The sequence below is a fragment of the Lontra canadensis genome, unplaced genomic scaffold (genome assembly GCF_010015895.1).
Source record: "Lontra canadensis isolate GAN:19392208 unplaced genomic scaffold, GSC_riverotter_1.0 scaffold147, whole genome shotgun sequence".
In the NCBI taxonomy this organism is placed as follows: Eukaryota; Metazoa; Chordata; class Mammalia; order Carnivora; family Mustelidae; genus Lontra; species Lontra canadensis.
The window spans coordinates 25,134-49,798 of NW_022631141.1; the positions used below are offsets into that span (position 1 = coordinate 25,134).

At 46.5% G+C, this 24,665-nt stretch overlaps 1 protein-coding gene across 2 annotated transcripts in view; it reads right to left on the bottom strand.

Moving 5' to 3' along the window:
* Window positions 1-24,665, bottom strand: part of TRPC6 (transient receptor potential cation channel subfamily C member 6) — a 103,664-nt gene that overhangs the window by 10,880 nt on the left and 68,119 nt on the right. The window contains exons 2-9 of one of the 2 annotated variants that reach the window (XM_032844087.1): window positions 21,837-22,611; window positions 16,325-16,510; window positions 13,962-14,126; window positions 8,058-8,274; window positions 5,427-5,510; window positions 3,227-3,491; window positions 1,630-1,825; window positions 671-874 (exon numbers count right to left, since the gene is read on the bottom strand). In XM_032844087.1, coding sequence (XP_032699978.1) covers window positions 671-874; window positions 1,630-1,825; window positions 3,227-3,491; window positions 5,427-5,510; window positions 8,058-8,274; window positions 13,962-14,126; window positions 16,325-16,510; window positions 21,837-22,611 — 2,092 coding nt within the window. Of the gene's footprint in view, window positions 1-670; window positions 875-1,629; window positions 1,826-3,226; window positions 3,492-5,276; window positions 5,511-8,057; window positions 8,275-13,961; window positions 14,127-16,324; window positions 16,511-21,836; window positions 22,612-24,665 lie in introns of both variants that reach the window. The other variant, XM_032844086.1, reaches the window with a different exon arrangement.

Consider the following 24,665-nt stretch of genomic DNA (forward strand, 5'->3'; position numbering starts at 1 on the left):
GGGATTAACAGCCACTTCCTTCCATTCCCCATCCTATGACACACCTTAGGCACACCTGTCCACATGCTGGCCCTTCTCCTCTGAATGAATCTCTCTCTCAATGCTCCTCCTGGGTGTAGACGACTGTCCCTACCCCGTACACACTTCCGCACAACATCCTGCCTGTGCCCGAAACACTTCTACACGCTGTATGTCTTTCATGGCTTCTTGAGATCGCACTGCCCCACGGGATGACTGTTCCAATGACTACCGTGCGGTCTTTCTCTCTTGAACCACTCAGTGCCAAGCCTAGTCTCCCATATTGCATGCGAGCAGTTGGTCTCTGGTTTTCAGTGTAGAAGCTAAGAGTCTGTCAAATCCCCCCAGGTCGTAATGGGCGGCTGCTGCTTCTCCATCCTGTGTGAACTGAAGGTGAGGTGGGGGGCTGAAGCCAGAGCCACGACGCGCACCACAGATGACTCATTATTACGGTTACATTTCACGAATTTTCCCACATTCTTGTAAGTAGGAAATGAGCTCCTGCTGAACAGACACAAGCCAAAGGACCATGCCAATTGGGGAATGACCGGACGTGTCCTCACGGACCACTTCCTTTTAAAGGAATGGAATACAGCGGTTTGAATGATCACTGCATTTAAAAATGTAATTTTAAATTATCAAGTCAAATTACCTTGTTCATTTCTGCATCCTCCTGGAAACCTTCCTTACGGCCCTGGAACATCTCAGAAATCCATTTTTTAAGTCTCAGTAAGAGATAAAACAGGGACTTTGGACTTGGCACCAGGTTGAAAGGAACAGGTAGAGTTCTTCCCTCCTCAAAGTAGGAAAACCAAAGTTTGGCCCTTGCAAACTTCCATTCCACATCAGCATCGTCCTACACAAACACACACGACAGCTCAGCAATGAGAGGCATAAATAGAATTACCCAGATTCTTCTAACACCGTGGGGCTCAATGCCTGCAGACACTCTCAAACCCCAAAGACCAGTCCAAGACTCGTCTTCAAGGTTGAAGTTCTACTCAGACACGCTTTCCAAAACCTGTCTGAAATTTTACCAGACTTACAGAACAAAGGATCTCAAAATGTGCATGTGTTTATAAGTACCCTGAAAGATATAAATGTATTATTCTACATTCTAAAAGAAGCCATGAAAAATTAGTCACTCTTCTGTTCTGCAGTAGCTCATAAATTTGATGAATTTGTTCTGCAGGAGATCACAGATTTGACCAAAATTTCTGGAATAAAAATTTATTCTGTCACTCTAAATCCAGGAAGAGGTCAATTTTAAACATCACTACAAAAAAGATTTGGAGACTAGTGGTATTTGTAAGCAATAATTTTTTAAAATAGTTTATTTTTTTATAAACATATAATGTAAGCAATAATTTTTTAAATAAAATATAAATTCAAGCTGACATAGTATTTCTAAGGTTTTTTTTTTAAATAGTGAATCACACATTTCTCCACGCAGAGTTAAAATTTTCTAGCTTACTGGCCAGACAAGTACATAAAACAGGCAAGAAAAAAATGAGGAAAAGGAGCACGTGCTTTCATCACCATTGCTGAGGCGACACCTGGAATAAGTCAAAACATGTAGCCGCAGAGCATACAGATGTACAGAAATTATACCTCAATTTCCTGGAATGAACTGTTGATCATTGCAATTAGCATATTGAGCAAAACAATGACCATCGTGACATTATAGACTCCATAGAGAACATAACCGATGTTTTCAATAAACTTGTGATTGTAGTTGATGACCACCGACTTCACTTCAGAAAGTCCAAAGATAGCCCAGAAGAGGGTCTTAAAGCTCTCCTCCACTCTGGGGGAAAATAAAGAGAGAAAGCAGTACAGTGTGTGAATGACAGTAATCCCATAATAAGAGTGAGTTGATGTAGCATCTTTGCGAATCTGCAGATATTCGTGAGAAAATTCTTTCCTTCTCTGAACCTGTTTTCTGTACAATGGGTACAGTAACTTTCATTCCCACAGGGCTGCAGGAATGAAGCTCTTGGCTCAAAATCTTGCACATAATAAGCTCTTAAAAATGCTATTACATAACCTCATAACCACAGAGAGCAACACTGAAGCGACCCATAGCCTTGGCAATGGAAGCGTTAAATGTATTATTTGATAAAAATAATACAATTTGTTGCAGTCCTATTAGGTTTCCCACTTATCTATACTTCTGCTCATGTCCAATAAATAGGTAATAATAGTGTTTATGTCTTAAGGAAAATATGACAATATAAACAAAGACACTATTACCAACATCACTGACGAGTCTTGGGTAGGAATGTCAACGCTTTGTGTGTAATTATTGGCCACGGTGAAGCCCCCAAGCTTAGCCGAGCTGCTTTCATTCTCTGGTAAACTGGACTTGAGAAGACTACGGCTAACACTGGGCTCTGTTTCAGTCAACGCTTCTCACTGCAACACGGACAACCTAACACCCCAGTAATCGACTGTAAGCGTGCTTTAGGAAAACACACTTGCGGCCATGGTGAATCTAAGTCAAAACCCCCGTCACGGGGCGCCTGGGTGGCTCAGTCGGTTAAGCGTCTGCCTTCAGCTCCAGTCATGATCCCAGGGTCCTGGGATCAAGCCCCGCATCGGGCTCTGTGCTCAGCAGGGAGCCTGCTTCTCCCTCCCTCTCCGCCTGCCTCTCTGCTACTTGTGCTCTTTCTCTCTGACAAATAAATAAATAAAATCTTTAAAAAAAAAAAATACTCCCGTCACTATCGACAAGCTGGATCTCCTCAGTGATAAGGTCTGGCATGGGTGAGGAAGGCGGCCGTCTTCCCAGTCCCCAGGCATCTCTGACCAGTCAGAGCACAGGGTCGGAGCCCCGGGGCTGGAGGCTGGGACAAACGCTCGGGTCCCAGCTTTTCTGCAGGCTCGCGGCTCTGCAATGTTCAGAGAGTTACTAACTTGTCTGAGCTTCCATTTCTTCTTGTGAAGCAGATCATAAAATGACGTGAGCGAGGTATTTACCAGAGTAACTGGGGCTAACAACGCTTGCTCATACGACTTCGTATTAGGCAGGTACCTATGTTTTCGAATTCTTCCAATCTATTTAAAAATCCTCTCGTTCTGCCAAAGAGAATGAGATGAGATCTCTTCCAGAACATCAGGGACCACCCCGGAGACATCTGTCTACCCTGCTGAGCTAACATTTAGTTAATCTACAGTCCCCACCACCAGCGCATCTGAGATCACATACGTGGTGAAAGCTTCGTTTTGCTTTGCCCCAATGTAGTACGAGTAGAGGTTGAACATCCCGATCATGAAGGCCACGAACACCATGATGAAGATGACCATGAACTTGAAGATGTCCTTCACTGTTCGCCCCAGCGATATCTGCAGAGGTCCAAAGCTCTCGTTGGCTGGTAAAATATAAGCTATTCTCGAGAAACTCAGAACTACGGCAATTGCATAAAGGCCTTCAGATATGATTTGAGGATCAGAAGGGTCCCACTTGATCCTGGCTAGGAAAGAGGAAAGACAGAGTTATCCTGAGATTCTGTAAGTTGTTTACTTAGGGAACTTCTTTTCTGCTAAAGAAACAGAATTACATTAGCATTCAAATATCTGATGGAAAGGTGATCTTTAAGGGTCAAGCATATTGAAGCTTCTGAATTATAAGAAGACGATTCTCCTGATTTGCTGGCAATTTTCCATAAAAATATAGCATCACGGCTAAGAGCTTGAACTAGGGACGTGGTACCTGCAGAAATTCCTGTGTATGTGTGTGTGTGTGCGCGCGCGCGCATGTGTGTGTGTGTGTGTGTGTGTGTGTTCGTGTAAAACTGGTCCAGGTTATTTAACTTCTCTTGGTTTCATTTTCCCATCTTTAAAAATGAGATAGTCCCACTCTCCCTCTCTCATCTATTTGAAAATTCAATAAACCAACATATATTTGGCGTCCAGAACGCACTTGGCACTACACAAGGGGTAGTGTTTATTATTTAACTTTAAACTAAAATCCCACTGTAATGTAATCCAGGGCTTGCAAACTACTGGCAGGTACTCAGCCTACTAGAAACAATCTTTATTGGTCGCTCAAATAATTCTATTTTTCCATAAAAATGTAGCAAGTATTCATTTTTTCATTTTTATGGCATTATTATATTAGGTCATTAAACCCAATGAAACCATTATGAAAAAAACTACAAAACAACGTGTAAGAAAGAGGAAAAACAGGATGATATTTGCTTATTTGCTGGGAAGTGAAATCAAGAAGGGATACAAGAAAATTAGTCAAAGCACTTTCCTGTTTTATAGTAAGTCTATAAGTACAATGTATAAATAGATAGCGGTCACATTTTAAAATTCTGCATATTGAAAAAGTGTTGACCATTAAAATAAACATTAAAAAATGTTTAGAAAACGGATAAAAAACTGTATCTCTACGTGATACAGCCAAGAAACTTACAGAGATGCCAGCTGAACGTTAATTGATTTCTTACCGGGCATTTGAAATAAGCATTCAAAAGGGATCTATCGTCCCCACCCCAGGGTTCTTCAAGAAGGGACTTCCCCTAAGCACCCCCCAAATCTGCTTCCATCCCTGACTCCCCTTCCTCCTGGGGGCAAGGGGGAATGCTTCCTGTGGTTGCTACCCTGGGAGGTGGTAACTGAGCGTACTGGGCTCAGCTCCGTCCTCCTTTTCCGGAGGTTCTCGTCATCTCCTCTGTGAAGGCATCTCACACCATCTCACACCTGCTGCTCTGTCCACCTCTCTCTGGAGACCCAAGGACACATCGGCCTTGTTCTAGGGGCTCAGCACTACCTTGTCCACCCTGAACTTGATCAGCACTAAGGTTGGGATCTGGCCTCCCAGCTTTCTGTTTGTTTCCCCTCGAGTTCAAATCCTGGTTGGGGAACAGCCGTGTGACTTACAAGGAGCCATCTGGGGATCCCACCGGTCCCTTGCAGCTGCATAGTTTAGTCCCTTAAATGGAAGGGATACTCACACGTGTGCTGTCTTGGAAAGACACAAAGAAAAACAATCAAAGCCATAAGACAGGCATTCGCAATGGCAGTGCAGCGACTGGTCCAAGAGAGAAAGTGACAGGGTTCTTGGGATCCAGAGGTCTCCAGCCAGGAGGAAGACCGCAGGCAGGAGAGAGCACGCTCCTTCAGACACAGACACTTCCGAAGAAGCCAGGAATTCTGAGAGAACTCAGTAGTGACCGAACGCCGACTGGCTCGCTTTTATCAGAAATCTGTGCATTTTTATTAACTTACATTGACCGTGCACTCCAACTCACCCAAATTGTAATATCTCACATTGTCTCCCAATGTGACTTTGGCCAAGTCCTTCAGAGTATCATTTGCGTCAATGATGCGCTGGGCTTTGGAAGCGTGCCAAAATGCCATGAATCTTGCAATGAATGACGCCACAAAGATGGCCAACATCCCAAAATCAAGCATGTTCCACAACTCAAACAAGTACTCCTTGGGGCCTTCCGTCCAAATCTCTTTACATTCGGCCCATATCATGCCTGCGTTGGAAAGGGGTGAAAACCTTTCAGTGTCCTTGAAAACAATTGAAAACCTTGAAAACAATTCAGTTTCAGTCCAGGCTTAGCTCGTCCATAAAACAAAGTAAGTTTGAAAGCTCTCAGCCTCCCATTCAAAACCCTCCAAAACCGGGCCACAGGCCACCCATCCAACCCTGCGTCCCGTGTCCCCACAGATCTCAGTCCGGCCATCGCAGCGGATCGCTAGAAGACAAGCGGACAGAGCTCGAGAGTGCTCTAACGACAATCTTCACTTCTTTACGACTTGAGTAGCCCCACACCCAGCACGGAGCCCAGCTCGGGTTGTGAACTCACAACCTTGAGATCAAGACCTGAGCTGATGTCAATGTTGGACGCTTCAGCCACTGAGCCACCCGGGCCCCACCAAACGACAATCTTTAATCCATTGACTCTACGCACATAATGTATTTAAAGATGTTCAGGGGCACCCGCAGGTGAGCTATGCTGACTGCCTGCTCAGCGGGGAGCCTGCTTCTCCATCTGCCCCTCCCCCAGCTTGTGCCCACTCAGGCTCTCTCTCCCTCTCAAATAAACAAATAAAATCTTAAAAAAATTAAAAAACATCTAAATAAAAATTAAAAACTCTAAGCTGGACACCTTGAGCCACTCAGGCGCCCCTAAAAGTAATGTATGACTCTTAAAGTTTAATAATCATAATTATCAGAAATGTATTAAACACACCCTACGTGCCAAGCACTGTTACGCGTGCATACCAACACACACACCAAACCCGGCACGTGGGCAGTTAGCTTGATGACATAAAGGCCACGTCCGAGGGACCGTTCTTATTTTACATCAGATGCTCACAGTGAAATGTCATACTTCTCGTAGTTCCGTGGTATCCGGTAAATGTCAGTTATATTTCAAAAGAACTCGCGACAGATCATGCTCTGCTTCCCCCCCTCAGGCGATGGTGCTGGGCCTCCCAGTAGTTCGTAGACATCTTCTCCGGAAAACCCCACCCGCGCTCCAAGGGCACCCACAACCCGGACCTGCTCCTCAGCTTTCCCGCAGGCCGGTCTCTCTGCCCCCGCCCCTCAGAGCGCAGCCGCCACCCAGCCCTCCCAGGTGCGGTCCACACGGCCCCTCTGTGCACAGTGAAGCCCCCGCGGCCTCTGCTTCCACAAGGCCCGAGTCCCTGCCCTCAGCCCACTTGGTGGGGAGGTGGCCGCCGTGCTCCCTCACCTCCCGACTCACCTGCCTCTGGCTGCTGTGACCTCACTAAGACGTGCTGGTGTCCCGTCCCCAGCGCTGAAAGCCACGCCGGCCATCTCACCACCCCACCAACCGCCCCCACCTTCGAGGCACCTGCGCTCCACCGGGCACTCCGCCGGACATGCACCTGCGCTCTGGCGCGGGGTGGGGCAGGACGCAGCCTGACATGCCCCAGTGCTCCAGCGGGGGAGGGGGGGTAGATAGGGAGCTCCACGGGGAGGGAGGGCACCGCTCTAGACATGCACCTGCGCTCTGGGGCTTGGGGGGTGCTAGCGCCGGGAGGGTGGGCTGTGAGGGTGGGAGGGCGCCTCCGGGACACACGTCTGAGCTCCAGCAGGGCCCATGACCTGACCTTTCAGCTGTGCCAGGGGCCATCCTAGCTCCACAGCTTCCCATGCAACCTTTCTAGGACTTGTAGTGTCCTTAGTCCCCCAACACTTAGTCTGGTGACACTGCCGTATCTCCAAAGTCTTAGATGGAAGGTACTGTCCAGGGAGGCCTGCTCTGCCCTGCCTATACCCTCCTCACTCAGACGTAGATGCCCAGTCTGTGTACGCTCTTGTTCCCCTAACACCACCTCAGGTAGTTGTCACGTGGGTTTCAGTGATGAATTTACATATCGACCTGACCCCCCATTAACTTCCGTCCTGCAAGGGCGCTCTCTAGTCACCTGGGGACCCTCCTTACCTAACAAAGGAACCACCTAACTACTGAACTGTTTCATTCACAAACATCTGATTGAAATACCTTCTCCTTTGCATTATATTTAACAACAAGCCATGAGTACGATTGATTCCAACGACAAGCAGTGCAGTACCTAAGCCTTCTCTCTGCTTCAGCTACCAGGTGGGGGGTCTCAGACAAACACTAGGACACAGACGTCAGTGTCATGTTAAAGACTGCAGAACTGTGGGATCTGATGTATGGAAAGTGCTTCAAGCAGGTCTGTACATAATAGCTGTTCAATAAATCTGATTACTAAATCTCAACATCAAATCATGTGACTGTTTTTAAATGTGAAGTCCCAGCTCTCCCAAAATACCAAGAGCGTTACTTCCAGATTTCTATCCTACTATTTTCTTCCGGGTTTTTCTTGGAAACTTAAGGAGCCTGTGGTGTGTGAGAAGACTGTGCCCCTGGTAATGACCCCAGGATAACCACCCTCTAACAACACACAGGAAATCCTGGTGTGTGGTGGCCTGCGTCACACGGGGTGCGTCTGTGCACCTGACGTGCGGAGGGCTCAGACTCTGCCAAGGCCACACGCACACACACGCGACGACCAGTCTTTACCTACGACCCAGGAGATAATGAGCATCTCCATCCACGAGAAGCAGGAGGTTTTCATCCTGAACAGTTGTTTCGCATTATCTGTGCTGGTCTCGTTGGGACGGAGCGTGGTGCCTTCAAATCTGTCAGCCGCGTTCATGACGAGCAGTCCCAGGAAGATGGTGAAGGAGGCAGCGTGTGCCACAAACTTCATGAATGGTCCCCGCATAATCTTCCCCATCTGCCACAACGCACAGCGAAAGAGAATCTTAGCTTTGTTCCCTTCACTTGGCAAAACACACATGCATACACCCAAGAATCAGTATCTGTGCATTCCAGTGCTCTCCTAAGATAATCGTGTGTATTTATAGAACTGGTGAACGGATAAAAATCCTTTATGCTGTTTGAAAATGATGGTCCCATCCCTCATCTACGTAGGCTGATGCTTCGGATTTATAATTTGGTCAGTCCACTTTCCTGTTAACGGATACTTAAGTTCTTAAAATACTACGTAACTCTGAGAGAATATTTTACGATGAAGGACAGAGCATAGTGTCATCACTGCTCACGAACACCAGACTCATTCTGTGGGTATGGGGTGTCGAGGAAGCAGCAGTGACGGTCAGGAGCGGAATCGGCTCGGCGCTGGCCCATGTCTGTCCTGCCTGCTGTCCTCACAGGCAGCTGTCAGCGGCCCGGGCGCTGGGGAGGCTGCGGGGCTGGTGTCCTGCTAACCGGAGAAGCAGGCTGAGCACCAGGACCCCGAAGGCAGGCAGCTCCCATGAGGTACTCGGAACAAGGTCCCGGAATGATGCTGGATTTAAAGCCCAACAAGGGATCTTTAGGTCCAGGTTCACTCCCTCATGAGCTGAGTGGCAACGAGTGAAAGTCCTAAATGACATGAAAATCAGGCTCTTCGTGGGAAGCATGGAGGCAGCCGGAGCTCCTGGGATCCCAACACAGGATGAGTCTGTGTGTGCAATGCACAATCCTCGGGGCCAGGGGGACGGTTTGGGTCTGGGATGAGCCTCCAGGGCTCTGCGCCCCCCAGTGCTGAACAACTCAGTGTGTGTGTGTGGTTTCATGTGTGCTTTTCCGAGGAGACGGCTCATGGCTTTCCACAGATTTTCAACTGAATGTGTTACAACAGTAAAGTGTGTAATTTATAGCACGCCAACACCTGGCTAGCACGCTTCTGTGCCAGGTATGGTCCCAGTGTCGCACTCTGTCCACTCGCGTCACTGTGACCACAGTCTGAGGGCAGGTGCCACTAAAATGCTGTGTAGAAGATGGAGAACCAGACGATGGGAGATCCAGAAACCGGCCGAGATGGCACACGGCTCCTGAGCAGTGGGGCTGGAATCTGAAAGCAGGCATTCCTGCTCACAGCTAATGCTTCCATGTGGTTTACAAACAACTGCCTATTTTTTCATTAAAGAGGGGGCGCCGGGGTGGCTCAGTGGGTTAAGCCTCTGCCTTAGGCTCAGGTCACGATCTCAGGTCATGGATCGAGCCCCGCATCGGGCTCTCTGCTCAGCGGGGAGCCTGCTTCCCCCTCTCTCTCTGCCTGCCTCTCTGCCTGCTTGTGATCTCTGTCAGATAAATAAATAAAATCTTTTAAAAAAGTAAATGAAGTTTCTTCAAGGGAAAAAATGAAAGTGCTTCTCCTATGGGGAAAAGCTAGATGCTGTGGCAATGTTCTCTGTTCCTACAGACCTTACTTGTCCATGTTTTCCAAAATCATAAATGTTAAAGCTGAAATAGATCATAGTTGAGTCTCTTCTTTTTTTAAAAAAGATTTTATTTATTTGTTTGAGAGAAAGAGCACAAGAGAGCATGTGAGTGAGGATGAGCAGAGTGGGTGGGGCAGAGGGGAAGCAGGCTCCCCGTGAGCCGGGAGCCCCACATGGGGCTCGATCCCAGGTCCCTGAGGTCGTGACCTGAGCCGAAGGCAGACGCTTCACCGACTGAAGCACAGGCGCCCCCGTCTCTTCTCTCCTGATACTGAGAATCTTACTCCAGGCAGAGTGTCAGGGTGGCTGTGAGTTCAAGCACTCATCTCCGTCTGTCTGTCCAGACCTAGCTGGGTAGCTTTAGGCCAGCGGATCCACAGAGTTAGGTACACCTAGACAGACGGCAGAGCCAATCCATAGTTCCTTGTAAAAATCTGCTATAAAAGAGTCTAAAAATCATACTTTCGTAAGAAGGCTCATTAGCTGGAATCAAAGAGTATTTTTTTTTTTTTTGGTGTTTTTAAAGACCTTGTTCAGATGGAGCCTCAGAAGGGTGAAGCAAGAACATGTGCGTGACAAGTAGGTTTGATTTTCTTTTGCTCTGGTTCTGAGCTACGTCTCTGTAGAAATGTGAACTCTTTAAAGGCTGGGGACAGAAAGGGGTTGAGAACAGAGCTGCCCACAGTGGGATGGGCCGCAGGGCTCTGGGACGGGAGCTGGGTTGTCCTGTTCCTCAGGGCAGAACGTGAGACCCCTGCCCGGCTCCTCCGCCCGGGGTGGCCCCTCCTGGTTTGACTCAGGAAAGGGAGAGGAGAATCAAACCAGGCACCTTTGCTGCCTATGAAACGTGCTAGTTTAAAGGCAAAAAAAGCAAACAAACACAAAACAAATAAGAATTTGATTGGCAGGAAACTGAATTGGTGTGTTCGGATGTTCATAACCCCCTATTTTTTGTCTTTCTTTTTAAGATTTGTTTAATGAGAGACAGAAAGAGTGCAAGCAGCGGGAGGGGCAGAGGGAGAGAATGTCCAGTGGACTCGCAGCGGAGCCCCACGGGGCTCAATCTCACCACCCTGAGATCTCAACCTGAGTGCAAACCAAGAGTCTGAGGGCAGGCTGACTGAGCCACCCCGCTCCCCCATGCCCTCTGTTTCTTACCAGAGACCACTGAGAGTTGTGTGTCTCTTTAAACTAAGGGAGATTTTGGCACCATTCAGTGGATTTTAGGAATTGAAATGAGTTACCCATTTTAGTAAAATCTGTCATCTATACATGCTCAGCTGTAAACAGATTTCTAAAAAAAAGAAACCGTAAAAAGGGGACTTACCAACTGAAGAAGGTAACTGACGCACCCGACCCTTTCCTGAGGGTAACTGCTGGAAGAGATACTTGGCTTTGGATATTGTATATTATACTTTTCTCCAGTATCTACAGACTAAACACCTAACTGCCAGGCGCCCACAGGAACAGAAAAGGTTGAAGCAATCACTGAGTGACCTGTGTCGCCCAGCATGATACCCTCTAGCTCAGGCCACGTGGTGGCAAATGGCAAGATCTGGTTCTTCCTGAGGGCTGCACGGTATCCCGCAGTAAGCAGGACAAGTCAGTCAGAGGACGACAAATACCACGTGATCGCACTCAGATGTGGAATTTAAGAAACAAAACAGATGAAAAGAGGGGAAGGGGGGAAAATAAAATAGGATGAAATCAGAGAGGGAGACAAACCATAAAAGACCCTTAATTGTAGGAAACAAACTGAGGGTTGCTGGGAGGGAAGAGGTGGGGAGAGGGGGTGGCTGGGGGATGGGTATTGAGAAGGGCACGCAGTGTGTTGAGCCCTGGGGGTCATATCCCATTGATGAATCACTGACTTCTACCTCTGAAACCAATAATAAGCTGTATGTTAATTAATTACATTTAAATAAAACATTTTTTAAAAAGGTTGACGCTAGCTTAAGCTAAAATAATTTGAGGTCACGACATGACCTATTTTTATTGTAATGAGCTTAAAACATATTTGGGTTATGGTGGAAAAAGAAAACAAGTAAAGAAAAACTTTCTGCAGAAGAAATCAGACTTGAGGAAAGAAAACCAACTTTACACAGACACAGGGACGCTGTCAGGGTGCACAGCCTGCAGGCTGATCTGGCTTGATTCTCATGGGTGTGCTGGAAACTGCTTAGTATCGAAAGTAGTATTTTTTTTTTTCCTAAAGGAGCTCCACGCCCAGTGCAGGGCTTGAACTCACGCCCCTAAGATCATGTCCTGAGCTGAAATCCAGAGTTGGATACTTAACCCATTGAGGCCCCGGGTGCCCCTAGTATTTAAAACAGTACTTAAAATAAAAGCATTAATACAGCTTAAGCAAATATTCCCCCATAACCTGTAAATGTTTATGTTCATTGTTAAGGGGAAGACTGTGAAAACCAACTTGTTCATCATGCTTCAAAGGCTGAATGACGGGCAGGAAAACAGACTTCAGTTTAAAAAAACACCTCAACAATGTCCTTTAATTTGATTATTTGCCTCAGGGCTCATAAATGAGTCGAGCAGTTGCCAAAGAAGAAACATGACCAGGGAAGAAGAAATAGTAAAGGAAATCGGGTTAATGAGGATTCAGTCAAAATCTAAGAAACTGTAAGAACTGACAACAATAGTTTCTTGTCAAAACACCCAGCCTTCTGGAAGGCATCAGGTGCTGGAACCCCCGGGATGTGGATGGAGAAGGACAGTCATTCCATTTGGAAAGATACTACAATTGAGCTGACCACAGAGTCATCAGGGAATGAGGGTAATTCCGAGCACCCCCGCCGCCCCCCACTCAGCTCAGCTGCAAATCTCAGGACACTCGGGAAGCGCAAGGAATGAAGAGAACACCCGCACACACGGACATGGCCCGAGGGCCACAAGGATGATTCAGAATTTCTGTTTCAGACTGAAATCTGGCATCCCTATGACAAAGGGAAGAACAGAAAAATTACAACTTTCTAGAAGATCTGTGCTACTAATTTCTCATTCCAGTAAATCTCTTTCTTTTCATCATTTATGTTTTACTTATAAAAGCTCAACTTGGGGGCCTTCTATGTTTTAAGGGAAATGACAGATTTTGCCCCCAGGAAGAATCCGTTTCCAGCAGTTCCCATCGTGGCACTGGAAGGAACCTGGTCACTCCCTCTGTGCAGGAAGCCCGGCACCAGCGGTAGCCAGGAGCCACTTGGAAAGGTCCCTGCGAGCTAACGCAGCGATTGTGTGACTAAGTAACAAGAGGACATCACGCTGGCCATGGAGACACAGGTGTTTGGATCCACCTGCTGCAGGTGTTTGAAAACGAGCTCGCCATGTCAGGAACAGCGAGGATTCAACTGACATTTCTACGCGGCACAGGGACGGCCCGAGAGACGTCTTAGCCACAGAGCTGTAGGATTATTAGTCCGACTCTCAGAGCTGAGACTTAGTCATTCCAGAAATGTGGCTTCAAAAACACGAGTACGACTGTTGTTAACGCGGGACAGAGTCCTGGGCCTGTTCCCGCAATGAAGACAGGGCAACTGTGTTCCAGTCCGAACTGTCACACTCAGGAAAGGGGGGTCCGTTCCATCATGGGCTTTCCACCAAAGTCTGGGCAGATGGATTTTGCTGTCCTGTTAGAGTGTATTCTCTCCCTAAAATAAATATTCTTCGCTGCCACAAGTGTCACATTAGTGTTCGTCTGATTGTTCTTTATTTAAAGTAAGATTTATCTGGTCATGGTAACCAAAATAAATACAAGAAAAAGAACTTTCATCTCAAACTTTGCCAGCGGAGGAATAAAAGACAAGAAAATTATCTTTTAGGATCATATTTGAGATAGCTGCACATGCATACTATGACCTCATTAAATTTAATAGCAATGTATGAACAGACGTGCCTCCAGAGGAGATGGAAAGGAAATCCACTCAACAGTGACTCGGTCTTCTTTCTCAACCCAGCTGTGGTGGGATTACGGGTCAATTTTCTATCACTTTACCCCTCTATCTCCTATAGCAAATAGGTGTTATTTTTGTAATATTAAAAACATTAATATTATTTCAGCCCAGCTGTGGCTTCCATGAGATTTTCTTGTAGGGGAGAGAATTTCTCCTGCCAGGCTGGCCCGGACTTGCACAGCGAGACAGACCTGTGGGGGACAGCGCACAGGCAGGCTTCTCAGACATACCTTGCTGCACGGGGCAAACCAGTAGATGAGGGCCAGGAAGGGCAATCCCACAGCCACCGCGAGGACCACCAGAAACTTTACCGCCATCGTCTGCTGCCGTAGACCGGACAGGTTCTCGTACCAGATGGACAGAAGCTGCTGCTGACAGTTTGGATGAGCTACAAACTAGCAGGGGAGACAGCGTGGTTAGAGAAAAGTTCAGGAACCCCTTTCCTGTGCTCTAGTATTATGTTCTGTGGTCTCCCGTGAAAATACCATTGGAGAAAGAATAAACGGAAAGCACCCAGTTGACAGGCATCAAGCAAGGCAGCAGGAGGTTCTAACAGGTATTACCTAAATTTGAAGATTCCAATTTATCAAATTTTTTATGACTAATGGGCTTTCTTTCGAAGCACAGAAAAAATTCTGAAATTTAATATTATAAAAAGATTCATCAACGCTTTGCACAAGGACTCTTACATGTTTTTTTCCCATCTTGAAAGAGTGATGTCAAGATCTTACTGGCCCAGATGTTTAAATACTGTTATTTATTTGTTTAAATACTTTTTTTAAAAAAAGCACACCACAGAGCACCTGGGTGGCTCAGTGGGTTAAAGCCTCTGCCTTCGGCTCAGGTCATGGTCTCAGGGTCCTGGGACCTCCCTCAGCAGGGAGCCTGCTTCCCCCTCTCTCTCTCTGCTGCCTCTCTGCCTGCTTGTGATCTGTCAAATAAATAAATAAAATCTTTTTTAAAATAAAATAAAAATAAAAAAGCACAGCACTCGGACACCCGGGTGGCTCAGAAGGTGAAGCGTCTGCCTTCAGCTCAGGTCATGATCAGCTCAGGTGATGATCGCAGGGTCCTGGCTTCAAGTCCGGCTCAGGGGGGAGTCTGCTTATCACGCTCCCTCTGCTGCTTCCCTTGCTGGTGTTCTCTCTTTCTCTCTCTAATACATACATAAAATCTTTAAAAAAGTAAAAATAAGAAAACAGGCCACCTTTTCCACACTGACCTACAGGGCTACACCTGTTTACCCCCATTGGTATATGGGTCTGTTTCTGGACTATGTATTCTATACCATTGATGTATTTTTATTCCTGTGCCATAAACTCTTTCAATTGAGAAAACTTTATAATTAAATTCTACTTGTTATCTTTCAGAATTTTTTTCTCACATATTTATTTTTATAAATGAATGCCACATATGACAGAAGGCAACATTATGTGATAGACAAAAACAATAATGTGAAATAAAAATTGATTTTAAAAAATTGAAAAGTTAGATAAAGGAACTACTAACACTTAAGGATGATTAACCTTTAAGGTAATTAAAACATGATACAATGTTTATCTTCTCAGAATGGTAGGATTTAACAACACACATCTTGAGTTTAAAAAAATAAGCCTTCTGATACACCACTGGCATGTAAATAAACTGGCACACTTTCTGTGAAGGGAAACTTAGCAAATATTTTGAATTAACAAAAACCTGAAAGAAAAAAGTAAACTCTCTGATAGTAAGCTGATTAAATGGAACCATAATATATCAACATAGCCTTTGAAAAGATGAGATGGATGTTTATTGACTGAGATGTGAAGATGTCCAAGATACAAATTTGTGGAGAGAAATATAATAGGGATTAACTACTCTCCATTAAGAATTGGGAATATAGAGGGGCGCCTGGTGGGTTCAGTCCCTGCAATACATGACTCTTGATCTCGGGGCCATTAGTTCAAGTCCTATACTAGGTATAGAAATTACTTAAAAGTAAAATCCTAAAAAAAAAAAAAAAAAAAGTTGTGAAGGGAAAAGGGGGGGCATGTCTATACTGCTTTACCATAAGCATGTATGACTTTTATTAGACTACTTTATTATGTAACAAAAAATCTATACAGACTTTTTTAATAGAATCTATCCTTAAAAACTGATTTTTTAAAGATATTTAACTTAAGAAAGCAATCACGAATGTGGGCGCTCCATTAAGACCAAGACTGAAAGTACCCCACAAATAACACTGGAAGGATGGAGGGCTTAGGTCCTGGAACACATCAACAGATGGGAATTGGAACTGGGTCTCAAACACTGATGCTCCTCCCCTATAACCAATACCTTATAATCTGGACACATGCAGTCATTTTTATGTCATTGGTTAACTAAGGAAAGCAGCAATCATGGCATAAACCAGTCTAGATTTCAAAAAAAAACGGGCATGTACAGTAGGTTCAATGACTCACAGCTAGGCTCTTTGGATTACAGAGGATTTGCCCTGTGCACCTATAGATTAGAAAAAACTCAGCCCAAGGTAATCATGGCGGCCCTTCATCCTGACCCAGCACCAAGAAAAACGGAAATGATGTAACTGGGGCTTCAGGCCTGATCTTACTTTTTTTACTTCATATTTAATGGCAAGTTTTAAGCGGCTGAGATTTGGACGAGCGTGATCTCCCCCACTGTGGCGCACATCAGCGTCCCCGTTCAGGATGGCCTCTACTTCTTCCGTATTTCTGCACAGATCAAGGAGTCCAACGACAAAGTCTTTGCACTGCATTGACAGTTTTTTGTAGTCATTCTAGGACACACAAAGCAGAACAAATATCAGTAACGGAGAAGTAGCACATGTGCTGTGCTACCAACTGGAATTTATCAGTGACTTGACCGTGTGTAGAGAAAACAAATGGAAAAATTCTATCTTTAGGTTTACTGTTCTTTTAATGTGCACTAATTGCTGTGCTGCTGAGTAACTTCTGAACTATCTTAGCATCATAAAGATCTTCTTTGTATCCAAATAAAGGAGATTTTTATAAAACATAATCCAAGCTATGGAAAAGTCATGTACTCTGCCAAACTCTGCGGTGGGTTCAGGAAAGATACAAAGTAAGCAACTTCCCACCAGCCTGGTCATACTACTTTGCATACATGGCACCTCTTACGTTCACGACTTCATCAGCAAGGTCATAACGCACATCTGAGAGATCTTTGGAAGATCTTGTAAACCCCATTGGTAAACTTGAGAAACACAGGACATTTGGACAGGCTCCAGAGAAAAGCAAATATATGTCATTTATCTATTTAATACATTGTTACTGAGGAACTAAACCAAAATCAGGGTCAAAAGACAAGATCTAATACAAACTCTGAAAATCAAGATTCTTTTCTTTGGAGAAAAGAAAATCTGAGAAAATGTTTTGTTGTAATTTATCGCTGATGACCTAATATTATGTTGGGAAGATTTAGAAAGTTTAGATAATATTCAAACGTCAAAAATTCACATCTTGAAAACATACTCAACATTACTATTCATCAGAGAAATGCAAGTCAAAACCACAATGAGACACCACCTTCCGTCTGTGAGAACAGCTAAAACCGCAAAACCAAGAAACAATGTGTTGCCAAAAATGTAGAAAAAAGGGAACTTGCATGCACTGTTGGCAATGTTGCGAATACAAATCGGTACAGATGCTATGGAAAACAGTCTGCAGGCTTCTCAAAAAAGTAAGGGACTCCTGGGGGGCTCAGTGGGTTAAGGGAGCGATTCTTGGTTTTAGCTCAGGTCACGATCTCAGGGTCATGGGACCCAGCCCCTTGTCAGGCTCTGAGCTCAGAGGGAGTCTGCTTGAAATTCTCTCCCTCTGCTCTTCCCCTGCTCTAACATGTGTGTGCACGCCCCCCAACATAAAGAAATAATTCTTTTAAAAAAATTAAAAGCAGAAATACCACAGGATCTAGAAATGCCACTGCCGGATGTTTACCCAGAGAAAAGTAAATACAGGAATTTGAAAAGACACGTGCACCCCTTGATTTTGGCAGTGTTATTTACAGTAGTCGCTTACAGTGTGCAAGTGGGGTAAGTGCCCACAGGTGGCGAATGGATGAAGAAGGGGTGTATATACCCCAAGGAATATTACTCAGCCACAAAAAAGAATGAGATCTCGCCATGTGCAGCCACGTGGATGCACCTAGAGGGTATTCCGCTAAATGAAATGAGTCAGTGAAAGACAAACACTCGTATGTGAAATCTAAGAGTCGAAACAAGCAGAAGCAGACCCATCGACAGAGAACAGACTGACGATCGCCAGAGGAGAGGGGGCAGAGGTTGGGCAAAACGGGGGGGGGGGGCTGGAGTCAGGCTTCCAGTCCCAGAGCGAGCAGTTCAGGGGAGGAAGAGGACAGCACAGGGAGCACAGTCAGCGTCTGGCAATACCGCTGTGTGGTGACAGATGGCAGCATCAGGAGCGGACTTGCCCAACCACTGTGTGGCACGCCTGAAACTAATGGGACACTGTCTGTCAACGACACCTCAATTGGAAAAAAAAACCTCAAATTTATATACACTGACATCTCCATTCAGGTCCTTCTAATACTTTCTCCCTATTTTTTCTCTTCCTTGAAATGAGGCCACTTACAGCCCCATGTTCATCAAGAAAACCTACTAACTCAGGCTTGTTGCACTGCAAACGGATTCCATCTTCTCCCGTAATCTTCACAGTCGTCTCGCTTACTTTGGTTAGATAACGTGTCCAAGATCCTGCAGTCAATTAGTATCAAAATCGGGCTTTAACTCCTGCTCTGTTTGGCCCCAAATCCCCTGCCTTGAAGAATTCTGCCACTTTGTCTCTTGTTTGTAGAAGGCGTTTCTGTTTTGACCTTTGAAGATGTGGGAAGCAAGGACGGTGAATACGACTGCCATCTTGCACCTCAAAGCTCTAAGGTCAGTCCCCGGACGTCCCACAGCCTGAGTGGCAGAGTTTACTGTTGGAGCCACAGCTTTGCCGCTTGTCTCCTTCATCCTGAAACCACTGGTGTGCTTGGGACGGACAGACCCCTAAGAACCAGGAGAGGAAGATGCTGGACTATGAGCGGCGCCAGATGTCAGTCAGCAGGTAATATTTGGGGGAAGTCTGCACGTGCAAGGCAGCTCCTTGGGCTCCTGTCTGGGAACCCTGCCAAGCAGCTTCCTTTCCAGGTTAGTGACATCTACACATGACACTTTGCTAACCGCAGGTGCAGACGGGTTCTCTAAGGGCAGCTTGATACAACGAACTATGCTTAACTGAGAATGGCTCATGCTACTTCCAAACTGTCTGACTACCAGGTCAGAGAGTATACGAAGTCACAAGGAAACAGATTCACCCCTTTCGTGCAATAGTCAGTCAGGGCCCTGGGGACAGATTAGGAAGGACACAAGCGCTTATGTTTCCCAGACCCACTACCAAATAGAGTGGCTAGGGGCTGGGGCCTTTATATTTGAATAAACCTGTAATCAAACCACAGATCCTCCTTTGTTAGCTGGTGACCTTGGATAGGGTAGAACCATTCTACGAGGTATGTGCTACTATTATTCCCATTTTGCAAATGAGAAAACCGAGGTTCGGTGAGATTAAACAAGTGTTCAACTGCATGTGCGAAGTACTTAGCTTGGCGTTTGGCATTTAGCAAGCATTCGGGAAAACAAGTTATTTTATTTCATTTCATCAAAGGAAAGATCTGGGGCACCTGTGTGGCTCTGTTGGTTAAGAATCCAACACTTGAAAGGATGAGTACCCAACTTTTGTAGCAACATGGACGGAACTGGAAGAGATGATGCTGAGTGAAATAAGTCAAGCAGAGAGAGTCAATTATCATATGGTTTCACTTATTTGTGGAGCATAACAAATAGCATGGAGGACAAGGGGAGATGGAGAGGAGAAGGGAGTTGGGGGAAATTGGAAGGGGAGGTGAACCATGAGAGACTATGGACTCTGAAAAACAATCTGAAGGGTTTGAAGAGGTGGGGGGGGTGGGAGGTTGGGGGAGCCGGGTGGTGGGTACTAGAGAGGGCACGGACTGCATGGAGCACTGGGTGTGGTACAAAAACAATGAATACTGTTATGCTGAAAATAAATTAAAAAAAAATGATTTAAAAAAAAAAGAATCCAACACTTGGTTTTGACTCAGGTCATGATCCCAGGGTCCTTGGATCGAGTCCCACATTCAGGCTCCCTGCTCAGCGGGGAGTCTGCTTCTCTCTCTCTCCCTCTGCCCCTGCTCCTGCTTGTGCTCTCTCTCTCTCTCTCTCTCAAATAAATAAATAAAATGTTTTTTAAAAAAGAAGGCACTATGCAGCCATCAAAAAAATAAAATGAAATGAAATCTTGCCATTTATGAAAATGTGGATGGAACTAAGGGTATTATGCTGAGCAAAATAAGTCAATCAGAGAAAGACAATTATCATATGATCTCTCTGATATGAGGAATTTGAGAAGCAGGGTTGGGGGTCGTGGGGGGAAGGAGGGAAAAATAAAACAAGATGAAACCAGAGAGGGAGACAAACCATAAGAGACTCTTAATCTCATGAAACAAACTGAGGGTTGCTGGGGATGGGGGGTTAGGGAGAGGGTGGTGGGTGATGGACACTGGGGAGGGTTGTGCTACGGTGAGTGCTGTGAAGTGTGTAAGACTGACGATTCACAGACCTGTACCCCTGGGGCAAAAAATACACTCTATGTTAATTAAAAAGACTTTTTTAATTAAAAAAGGCAAGATCTGAAAACAGACCCTTCCCTGACATTTGCAAATACCCATGCGGCTACAGGTAAACGTCAATACATCTAGTGTACCTCACAGGTAGCCCTCAGTTCCTAGATGAGCCCCTAGTCCTCTTAGAGACAAACATGTAAGGCTCAAAATCGATGCTGTCTAGAATTTCAAGCACCGCGGGTACAATCAGACATTTAAAAGGAGAGTGTGGGGCAGCACTGGTCAGGAGGAAGCACATCCACCTAAAAGCCACGTGTGAGAGCTCTGTGCTCTTTGTTTACGACCAGCTCTAAAGGGTTTCTGGGTCACTGCTAATTCTCAATCACACAAACAAAGCATTTTTTTTTAAAGAGAGAGTAAGACCACGGGAATCCATTTACACGTGTTCTCATATTTTAAGTTCTCTCAGACTGACAGGTAAGCTCACCAGCCGTTGACCGTTAGCTGGACGCAGCTATGACTGTGGTTCCTCGAAAGGGACAGTGAAGCTGGCAGCTGCGTTAACGCTGGGTCACCCCACACATTAGCAAATTAGAACTGAGCGTCTGCCGGACAACCTCCGAGCTGGGAAGAGGTGACCGGCGGGAGCTGGGCTGGGCACCGGGCTCTCACCCTCTCTGAAAGCAGCACAAGCAGGCAGACCGAGCAGCCTCCGGCAGCTCCCGCCACGCACATTTTATGACAAGACTCCTCCCTGTTCCTTCTGCGTGAGGACTACTTGCGCAGCAACAAGCTTCTGTTTTTGCTCTGATCTTGCCCTGATGTAGCTGTTCCCTGCCCGGCATCCCCGAACCCCACGCATTCTGCCCAAAACAGCTGAAATGCCATGGGACCCTCCCTGCCCTGGGAACCAGTCTGAGCTAAACACTGCTCCCCCCGGCTTGCGGAGCTCATCCAGTCCTCCCACTTCTCTCTGTACCGTAACTATTTCTCCGCCCCCCAGGTCATGCCATGACTTCCTCCCGCTCACTTGTCTCTCCGGCCTCAGCAGCACCTCCCGCCGTGCTCTGAATGCAGACGCGTCCCCGGGAGACAGAGCCCGGCTGGAGCACAGCGTGCCTGCGCCCGGAGCCCAGCTCCGCCAATCCCCTGTCGTTGGTCATAAGCCTCCATCACCTTTCTATGCCTCCATCCCTTCCTCTGAGAAGCAACCAGTATCTTGTCAAGGCTGTGATGAGAATTAGAGCAAACAAAGTGTGTACAGTGGAACATCTCTAAAAATTTCACCACATCTCATTCTGACAAAGAGCTTGCTCAAAGAACACACGCAGCTACCTCCTGCCCACCGTGACTATCACAATGCTGAGCGCCCAGCGGAAGCTTAAAAATACCCTGGACTCCGGCGCCTGCAGGGTCAAGCCTCAGCGAGGACCACCTACCTTGAACTCCTTCTCAATGTTGGCCAACACCGCCAGCTCATTGCTCAGCTCTAAAGCGGTCATGACCGGGTCCTCGCTAGACAGCGACAGGTAAGCTGGGCTCGCCAGGCCCCTGTAGGCATTGATCCTGGATCTGGAGTGGCTGAAGGAGTCATGCTTCTGTTTCTGGCTGCACTCGCCGCACTTGCAGAAGTAGTCGTGAGGCCGTTCGATCCGAGCCCCCTTCCGCAAGAGCGTGTGCACGATTTCGTACTCCTGGCAGTGGGCAGCCAGGATGATGGGCGTGACGTCGTGAGAGAACCGCGTCCCGTCCTCGTCGTAGGCATAAAAGTCGTCTTGCTGGAGTTCGGACTGGCTGGGGCTCGTGGCTAGCCGCCTGCCCTCCGCGAAAGCCGGGTGGCTGAGAATGGCTTCCACGATCCGAACGTAGCCTTTACTGATGGCGAGGAGCAAGGCGTCCCCCACGCGAGACAGGTTTTCCTTCTTGAGAAGCAGCTCCGTGATCTCCAGGTGCTCGTTGGCCACGGCCAGCTGCAGAGCGTTCTGGCCCATGTAGTCCACGCAGTTGACGTTCAGCGACAGACACTCTTCCAGCATCTTCCTCACCACCGGGATGTTGCCGTACTCCGCGGCATCTAGGAACCGTTCCTCCTCAGCCGACAAGCTTGTGGAGCGGTCATTAAACATGTAGGCAGGTCCCCGGTTGGCTAACCTTCTCCCCTTCTCCCGGAGAATCGTCTGCCGCCGGTGGGCCAGCCTGCTGTCAGCGTCCCAGCTGTAATAAAGCAGAAAGATCGGGAACAAATCCTATTAGGAGCATTTCACTGTGCCAGGCGGCCCCCTGTTCCTCTAATGCAACCCTCAAGGCTATCGGATGCTGCCACAGCGTCTCTAGAGCACTGCAACACAAATGAAGATGCGTTTATCTGTTAATGCGTTCCAAGAGCTTGCTTCTCCTTTAAGAAAGTCAGGCACTTCGCGAATTTTGAAGTCTCCACTTGGGGTGCAGACTGGCAATTCCCATAATCTCTCTGGGGCGTTTGCATGGGGATTAACAGGTGTATTTCAGTCACAGAGGGTATAAGGCCCAGAAAAACCAATGGTGAGAAAATCTGGAACTTTTCTGTCCTTATAAATCTTACAGTCTCCAGGGAAATGGGGGATCGGCACAGTGCCTTGTTTTCTGCCGTTTGTCATGATAAGCCCCGAGCCAGGTCACCTAATGATGCTTCCAGGACAAAGTTACAGGCTAAACATGGGAGGATGAGGACTCAGGCGCAGGTGTGTGTGGGGAGTGCAGGACAGAGGTCGGGGGCAGGTGGAGAGCTTCTCCAGAGTATCGACGAGATGCTACAGCACAGGTTTCACTGGCAGGACTTGGACTCTGTGAGGTGTTCTAAAAATCACTGGAAAGGAGCACGAGGTGATTAAGGCATAGGGGGAAAGAACATTTCCGTGATGGAGACAGTGGTCCAGGAGGGGCTGGCCTTCAACGTAAGCCCTCAGTCTGGGCAACGAGAAGTGATCCCTTCTCTAATCAAATGATACTTTTTTTTTTCTTATTGATTTATAAATTTATGACAAAGTTTAAGGCTCAATCCTTATCACTGTCACCAACCAGCCTGAAATGGGTGACTCCCTGCAAAACACGAAAGGGCCACAAGGGCCACGTTAGGAGTCGGGGGCGGGGGCTAAAAAGAAGGAGAAAGGTGTGACTGATGATAGAAGTGATGGCTGTTTCCTGTCTTTATAAATGTTTCTAGAGCCATCCCTCTGAAGACTGTCACAAATTTCCCAGCAGGAAGACAACTTAAATCAGTCCAAAGACCCCATAATGATCCTCCCTTCCAATGCGAACTAATTATCTTTCTCTAGGATTCCTTATCCATCTCAATACCAAATCTCTTGTCTATGGTAGTATGATGGCCAAAGAAGTAGCAAGAGGTCAGCAGCACAGAAACGGATTATGGTTCTCTGAGCAGCTCCAAGAGTACGCTGCCATTTTCACCAATGTTTTCCAGAGACTGATTCAACATGGAGCCCTTCAGCCATCCATGGTCTCTCTTCAAAATTAACCAGGCTGATGTTTTATGAAAGAGATAACTTTGTAAATTCAAAAAATGATGTCCAGAGAGGTGCCCGATGGCTCAGTTGGTTAAGCGTCTGTCTCTTGATTTCGGCTCAGGTCATGATCTCAGGGTCATGGGATCGGGCTCTGCATCAGGCTCTACAAATCCCTCTCCCTCTGCTCCCCTCCCTCTGCTCTCTCTCTCTTTCTAAAATATATAAATAAAATCTTTAAAAATAAAAACATAATCAACCAATCAATCACGTCAAGGGCCAATGGCTAGACATATGCCACAATCCCAGTAATGTTTAAAGCAGGTCTTAATGTTAAAAATAGAGTTACCAGGTGTGCCTTGGTGGCTCAGTGGGTTAAGCCTCGGCCTTTGGCTCAGGTCATGATCTCAGGGTCCTGGGATCGAGCCCCGTATCAGGCTTTCTGCTCAGCAGGGAGTCTGCCTCCTCCCCGCCTCTGTCTGCCTCTCTGCCTACTTATGATCTGTCTGTCAAATAAATAAAATCTTGAAAAAAAATAGAGCTATCTTACAACCCAGTAATTGCACTACTGGGTATTTACCCCAAAGACACAGATGTAGTGAAAAGAAAGGGCACATGCACCCCAAAGTTCATAGAAGCAATGTCTACAATAGCCAAACTATGGAAGGAGCCGAGATGACTTTCAACAGACGAATGGATAAAGATGTGGTCCATATACACAATGGAATGTTACTCAACCATCGGAAAGGATGAACACCCAACTTTTGT